General features: G+C 41.1%; 1 protein-coding gene across 2 annotated transcripts in view; it reads right to left on the bottom strand.

Moving 5' to 3' along the window:
- The window catches only part of LOC116383533 (filamin-A-interacting protein 1-like), a 21,913-nt gene that overhangs the window by 10,133 nt on the left and 3,730 nt on the right, over positions 1–8,050 (bottom strand). Inside the window, exons 2-5 of one of the 2 annotated variants that reach the window (XM_031847452.1) lie at positions 4,758–4,869; positions 1,763–2,057; positions 1,073–1,246; positions 669–847 (exon numbers count right to left, since the gene is read on the bottom strand). In XM_031847452.1, the coding sequence (XP_031703312.1) occupies positions 669–847; positions 1,073–1,246; positions 1,763–2,050 (641 nt within the window). In that variant the 5' untranslated portion in view covers positions 2,051–2,057; positions 4,758–4,869. The remainder of the gene's footprint in view (positions 1–668; positions 848–1,072; positions 1,247–1,762; positions 2,058–4,757; positions 4,870–8,050) is intronic. The other variant, XM_031847451.1, reaches the window with a different exon arrangement.

Here is an 8,050-nt window from a genome sequence, read left to right as displayed (position 1 = left end):
CCCCCCCCCCCCCCCCCCCCCCCCCCCCCCCCTTCCCTTCCACATGCTTCGTAAACCTCTCCCTGTCAAATGAAGGTATGTGAGGTTATCACTTTAGTAGCCAGCTCCCCCCATCTCCTCTCCAATTCCCACTAACGTTATTCACTTGGCTGATGAGGCCGTCTTTCACACATTCTCAGATGTCCATGCATTCCTTTGCCACTCTTTCTCCCTTGATTCTCTCACCTCTCACACGTTATATGTTCCACACTGGTTTTAGAAACCTTGTTGGCTTTCTAATTCATGTTCTCTCTCTCTGGCCACTCTACGCCTCCCCCACTGCTGACCCCTGTTTTACTTTCACCATTGCTCCATCCACTTCTCTTTTTTCCAACAAATTCTCGATATGCAATACTGCTTGTTTTACTTTAGCAAATAGTTACTGACATCAAATATTGCCTTACGGCACCACTTACGTTGTATAGGAACTCAATGTTATCATTTCCACCTTATATAAACACAATTCATGATGAAAATGTATGTCAATATTACAAAACTGCTACTTTCTGTACATAGCCTACCTGTAGTCGTTGGGAGATGGCTTTAAAATAAAAACTAAAAACAATACTTGGATGTGTTAAAAATGTGGCAATTTCATGCCTCAGGTCCCTCCTTCCTCTCCTCCTCACCGTTCTCTCTCCTGCTCCAGAAGGTTGGTGAAGTCATCGCTCTTGTTCATGTAGTCTACGTGCTTGCGTTCCTTTGTTTCCAGCTCGTGGACGGTGCGGCGGTGGCATTTTTCGGCGAGCAGCAACTGACCCAGCATCCTACGATACGTGTCCTTGTGCTTCTCCTGCAGACGCTCCAGCTGGGAAAGAGCAAAGGCACACAATCACAGCCACACAGGAGGAAGAACACAAACGCATGCAAGAACCAAGGACACATAAGAAGTGAACTTTCTTTGCTCTGGTGTAACATTTCAACACTTTGCAGCAATAACCTGTTCAGGAATGTCACATTAAACTAACCAATGAAATATTTACAGAACCAATTTTCAACATGAAACTGCTGTGACTGACAGTTGCTAACTGACCTCAACCATTGGCTTTTGGTAAACACTGCGGTCGTGCGGCTCGCTGCCAGTGATGAAGCCGTCCCTCTGCAGGGCTGTGAGGGCCGAACCAGGGGCCGCAGAACCATAACGTGATTCAAGGTCCTCTGGGACAGACTGTTTGGACTTTAGCATGCAGATAACGTCTTCTCTGGCCTGAAATCACAAACAAATATAAAGATAAACATATGATACAGCATATGGTGCCTTGAGGAGAAAGAAAGAGAATTGTGTATTCTCTCCATTGGGACACCTGTTTGAAGAGACACAGATTGCTTTGTCCCAGACATGCAAATAAGAGAAATGATGTGTGGAAAAAATGGCCTCAAACGTCTTGTGAATGTGGCATTTTCCCCAAATGTCTCTGGATACTCTGCATGCAATTCAAGGCATCCAAAAGTGTTTGAACCCCTGTAGCATTTGTTTCATGGATTCCAGATTTCTCCAAAATAGGCCCTTTTAAACACGGCATATTTGCATATGTTCTCTGGCATGTTTCAACTGCCATTTTGAACCACAAGATAGAGCTATTGTGCATAAAATTGCAGTCAAACTCCATCCAATGAACGCATGTGCACCGGTCTTGTGTTCATCCACAATGCCTTTCATGGATCTGTTTTCTCTCCGTCAGTATTGCACATTATAGCAGGTCAAAGAGAACACCCGACCCACCTGAATCTCTCCTTCCATGATCCCCAGCAGTTTTAGCAGATCCTTGTTGGACAGATCCATGATGTCCCCTCTCTTCTCTCCATCCTCGGGGGAATCAATCAGTAGCTTCTCTTTGTTAGAGATCACCCCCACCTGCAAATTATCCTCACCCTCCTTCTGCTGAGCTTTGGCCTTCAGGCTCTTAATGGGCAGACCCTCTTCCTGTTCTTGGCTGATGTCATGGTCACCCTGTGGAACCCCAAGCACCCCATTGGCCGGGCTCTCTACCCCGCTGCTTTTGGACCTCATATTCTACCTGCACCAATAACAGAAGAAACATGATTTTTTATTATTGTTTTATAGCAAATAGCACTGTTGTTGTTTTGTTGTTTTATGGCACAATTTGTTACTTTCCCCTTCGTGCTATTCATCTCTTTTAAACCCATTTTTTGTCATTTTTGTTTCAATTGATACTTCAGATGGTGTTAGTGAATGGTCACAATTTAAAGTGCGTTTTATGACTTTGGCCCTGACTACTAACTCACTTTTATCCAATGAATGACACATGTACACTCACATAAACATGTATACACAGGATTACAACTAGATGACTTTTTCAGATGTAACATAAAATGGATAAGTGGATAAATATCCACAATTACCCAGCACTGTGTGTGTCTTTGTGTTGTATGGCGGTGCGTGCATTCCTGACACGTCCTGTTCTCTCATAAGGCTTATGTGTCTCAGTGTTGATGGTGTGGAAGCACATTTGTGGCACTCCTGGGTGTCTTAACCTTCCCTGCTGACATTCGAAGTCTGAGACAAACATTTTATCCAGATCCTGAAAATAAATCTGGCGATGACAGACTTTTAAATTTAATTTTAATACATTAATCATTTATAACGACACAAGTCATGTTGATGTGGCCTTTAGCATGCTACAGTGAGCTATGGAGAATAACATTGAGGAGTTAGGACACGTTTTGTTTGCTCACAGAGTGCACTATTTCAGTAGGTCCCAACCTTTTTTGTCAGATGTACCCCCACAGCCCTTTCAGGAGCTTAAGTTCCCCCATTTGAAATTATTTCAAGTGGATGTTATTAAACACTGTTACATGTACAAGTTTTTGCGGCTTTTCATTGCTAGCAGCTGTTTATTGTGACGATGGATTTACTGAAGATCAGCGTCACATCCGTTTGTAATCCTTTTGCTTGTTTATTTTCATAAATGTGTGGACATATTTTTGATTAGCTGAACAAGTACCACTGGTTGAGAATCACCGCAATAAATGGACAAAGACGCACTGTAGGTCACGAGGATATTTGCCCTGTGAATGTGTTTTTGTGTGTGCGTGCATTTGTGTGCTAAAGCTCTCTACCAACAGCCTTGAGACATTGAGCAAGTGCACTTTGTGATTGATTTCAGATTTGACATCAACAGCGCTTTTTAATTACAAACAGACAACAAAACCCAGCCTCCAAAATCCCCATCGCAGAACGCTGGTGATGTCATAGCACCCTGACCTCTGAATCATGCATTAAGATATCTCGAGGTAGCTCACCAAAATGTCATTCTCTCTTTAGCACGGGAATATAGGCATGCAATGGCATACACAAAACATAGCAACTGTGCATGCATATATATATTGGTACAATGTATATACGTACACAAAAGTGCCCAAAACATCAATGAGTATTTGAATCAGTCAAACTAGATTAAAACAAGGTGATATATAGAAGAGTCATTCGAAGGGTTTGAAAGCGAGTCTATCTAAGGTTTCGGTTCACATCAAGAAAACTGTTTATCTAGTGGTCATCAAAGTTAAGAAGTCTGCAGTTAATTCTAATGATGCTTGAAACCAATCTGTTCTGTTTCCAGGAAAAAAGACCAGAGCACATGAGAGGGAAGCATGCAAGATAACACCAAATGCATCTTATCTTAGCTCTGAGAGTTCAGTGAGTGCACATTGGCTCCAATGAGAGCTGGTTATTTACTGGAGATTAATTGCAGTGCCTTCTTTCATGTCCGATAACTATTAGTTTCAGCTGTGGGCTCACTATCATTGAGTCAAATGTGGTAGCACAGCAGCGTACACCAGTGCTTACAGTGCTCATCCCACCATTCAAGCAGTGCCAGAGAGTTATGACCAGAGAAAAGCCCAGTGGGTGGAGGGCATTAAAACTGGCAACACTGGAGCATGGCCGTGATAAAACATGGAAACCTGTGCAGCGCTGTCAATTACTCGGGCAGAGTTCCAGATTACCGGCGACCAAGAGGTTGACACTTAGTCAGGCAATGCAAGGTTTATTTTTCATTTCTGGGCTGATGCCATGAAAATGCAGAGAAGCTATAACCGCTTGCGTCGTTTTAAGGTGTCACTGCAGTTCAACTGAGCAAGCAGGAGAGTGCAGTGCAGTTATAGAGGAGCGCTTAATTGAATGTAAACAGTTATTGTTAAATTGCAATTCAATAAATGTAAAGGAACTCACCATCTAAATGTATTATTAAGCGGACTAATAACAGTGTATTAAAGGTCAGTAAAGTGAAGAGGATTCCCACAAAAAATATTCGCAAAGTACTTTGCCTCCCTCAAACCGCACACTTCAACACACAATTAGTGTTGTTGACTTATTGCAGAGGGAACATCTGTGACTAATAATAATAAACACATTTCTCTCAATGTTGGGCTTCCTGTGGTGATTGGACTACATCTGAACCTCTAAGACATGTAGTTTACTTTAAGCTGCCTTAATTGATTTTTTGGCCACTTAGAGGCAGGCTCGTTACGATGAGCAACACCTTTCACATCTTATCCATTGATCACATAAACAATATTGATTATAGCAGCTTTAAGTTTCATTAAAAGATCTCAATTATACAAGTCTAACTTTCCGATGTTACACATTCAAAACATTTCCTTGACAGCTTTAAGAGATAGTACTAGTCACTTCAATTTTGCCAGCCCTATTGATGACAGGACAGTTAAGTCATGGATGTCTTCACTGTTTGATCCACCTTGACCAGTCACTGCAGTCTTGATTGTAGTGAATTCTCCAGAGCAACAAATGGGGATTCCAAAGGCACGTGCCCTGCATTCCAGTCTGACATGCAACATTCCCAGTTGTCTCTATGGAAAATAAAGGAGAGCAGGCAGGAATAAGCCTTTACTCTGAGGTCTGCGCCAACCCGCCACAATGCCCACATACATTCATGGCATCTAAACCAGCGGCACAATGATACTGATTGCCTGGCATCCAATTCCATAGTGCCTTCTTATATGAAAGGGTGGCCCGATACCCGGCGAGGCACCAGTCAAGGCCTGAGCCTAAATTTAAAGCGGTGTCCCAAATCCATCCCATGGTTTGGGCTAGTCCAGCTGTCACATAGATGAGTATTTATAGGCCCAAACGGAACACATGCCTCCATTCCAAAGTGAAAAAAGGACCTGTAAAATGTTGTCAGTGGTCAGCAGGTTAGTGAACGCCACTGATGTTCACTAAATGACTTATCTTTGGTCTGAAATTCCATTTACCCCACGCATTTCGAACACTAGGAAGAATACAGTGCTCTGCAGTAGCTGCCACACATTGTCAGTGATGAATATTCTGTTTACAAATTAAAATATTTCAGTTGGTTTCAGCAGATTTGCTGCTTTTTTATTGTTAACTTTTTGACATCTCAAGTGATTAATTGGTTAATCAACAGAAGATGAACTGATATATAAATGTTACTTAAGTACTGAAGTGGCTTTTGTGACACTTAAATGCTACAATGGGTAATTTGTGGATATAGGTCGAATTTCATGTGTACATATTTCAACAGAGCTGTAAAATAGCAAAAACATTAGCATGAGCTAGATTAGCAGAATTGCAAACTGCTAGCATGATGCCCTACAGCTGTAACACCTTTGTTATTTCTCTTTCTACACACTTTATCTTCTGAAATATCAGGCTATAATTTTGGCAATTAAACATTATGCTCATCATCGATATTCACACATAGCAAAAGTACAGAAGGCGAAAGGTCTGGTTAGTCAAGTCTGACATGTGGCCAAATTCATTTGCCAGAGATGAGTGATGAGAAAAGCAGCTGCAAATAATGCAAAAACATGTTATAGGAAAAATACCTTCAGTGAGTTTGATAAATTCACACCACAAACCCAATGTGACTTAATAAGGAGTGGGAATTGTTCTTTGCATGCGAGCGTTTGGCAACTTGTTCTGTCAGAGGCCACTGATCCAATGCAGTGTGCTTGAGAAGCTTTTCCGTCCTGACAAGAAAAACACACCAGCCCGCCAAGTTATAGGTATTTCAATCAAAACTGTAGCTGTGGATGAAATTTCGAATCTACAAGTCAATCCATCTGATATTGAAAGTTTTGTGTGCACCTACTTCCTTGCAAGGGTACAAAGCTTCCGTCTGTTCTGGGATTTTGATGGACAGCTTTTTCCAGCCTAAATGGCCAGTGACCTCTGGGGTCAGAATTTACATGACTTGCTCAGATTGCAACACCGCCTTAGACACGTACACATGCTGCTAACATTTTACTTTTCAGGAGCTTTTTTTCCAGTAACACTAAATTGAATGGTCAAAGAGCCTTCATGGACAAAACCCAAGCATTTACAGCTTGTCTTTGTTTTTATTTATGGCTTCTATTACTACATTATAGCGACAATTACTCTAATATTGGCCCGCCAATACTGGAGCAAAATGTCAGCGTAGGTGGTGGGTTTCATCTTGTAGTATTCTCCCGATGACACATTAACCTGATCCTCTCACTGGAGCCGACTGGAGCCTCAGCAGTTAAGGTTTCAGTAGTGAGCGAACAGAGAGGAAAGTTGGTACTTTGCATATAAATTCTCACATTAATGGCTTACTTGCTCAGATATAGTTAGTTCTTGAATCAGTCATTTATAAAATATGACATATTTATGATGTGGCAGTTTGTTAAATATTCACTTTGATTTACTGGAACTCGCCTAATTTGGGTCATGCATTATGAACACTGATGGTACATGGGAAACCTTGATGCATGTTGTAAGCATCACACAACATAGTGTCACCGAGCATATGGACGGATGCAGCTGCTGGAAGACATGACTCACCTCAATCTATCATAATTAATTTAAAATACATGATGGGAAAAAGGAAAGCATCCATTATTTCTATGAGTTAATATCCATAGCAACAGCTTATATTCAGTATATTGAGACTCTCTGGATATCAGCTTTACAGCATGGAGATCAAGGAAGAGATCAAGTTCTGGTTGTTCTATGAATAGAAACAGCAAGACAACATATGTATGAAGCAGTCTCAGATATGCTGCAATGTCATGAGGTCAGCCATGTGTCTGAGGTCTCGTCTAAATGCCTACTAGATCAGAATTCCACGGATTGAGTTATCTGTCTTGGCTAGTGGTCCCAGAACATATCAGTTTTTCTGACTACCTGTTTTTTGGGTCCTTATAAAATATTCATTCATGGCACTCCTATGGTAATACCATGATATTATAGTGATTACTGAGCAGGTTTAAGAAATATTGCTCAAAGTTATGCTGATAGAGGCATTTAATTGCATTTGCAGTTCATTGATTAGACAAAGCTTTGTCACTGCACCACGTTGACACCTTTGCACTGATCTTTATATATAGATTATGGGCACTGCTCGATCCTGTCTTCTTAGTGGTAGAGAACACAATAAAAACATTTAGCAGTAAACCAAAAACTTAAGTAAACCTTTGTTACTTCCTGTGAGTTAAAATAATTGTCTCCCGGTTGCAATGATCCATTGATGGCAATACTGCTTTGTCAATTGATGGGTCGGTACACCACTTTAATCCATTCTGAAATATCTCAACAATTATTGGATGGAATGCCAAGAAATTGCATGCAAAAAGTCAGAGGATGAAGTCTTTAGTATGTTGTCATGCTTAGCATATTGCTCAAAGCACCATTGTGCTGAAGCGCAGCCTCAGAGAGGTGCTAGCATGGTTGTGGACTCTTGGTCTTCTTATCCGACAAAAAAGCCAACTGCAAATATCTTGCAAGCTTAAGACCCAGATGTTTTTTCTCAGGAGGTAGTGGAGACTAAAACTATGGTAAAAGGAGCCATTGTTGGCCATAACTTTGTGAAGTGATGACAAACACAAACACTTAAGCATTAGTTTATGGGTAAGTATCAATACTGTTGTTATGTGCAGTATTATGAGACATATCTCTTAGAGTCTGATTTGTAAGCAGGGCTGTGGTCCGTCACATGCATACTGTATATGCACATTCATATGCATATTATATATATATAAATATATA

The sequence above is a fragment of the Anarrhichthys ocellatus genome, unplaced genomic scaffold (assembly GCF_004355925.1).
Source record: "Anarrhichthys ocellatus isolate YVR2014 unplaced genomic scaffold, GSC_Weel_1.0 scaffold7, whole genome shotgun sequence".
NCBI lineage: Eukaryota > Metazoa > Chordata > Actinopteri > Perciformes > Anarhichadidae > Anarrhichthys > Anarrhichthys ocellatus.
This window is presented reverse-complemented; position numbering and strand designations above follow the sequence as displayed.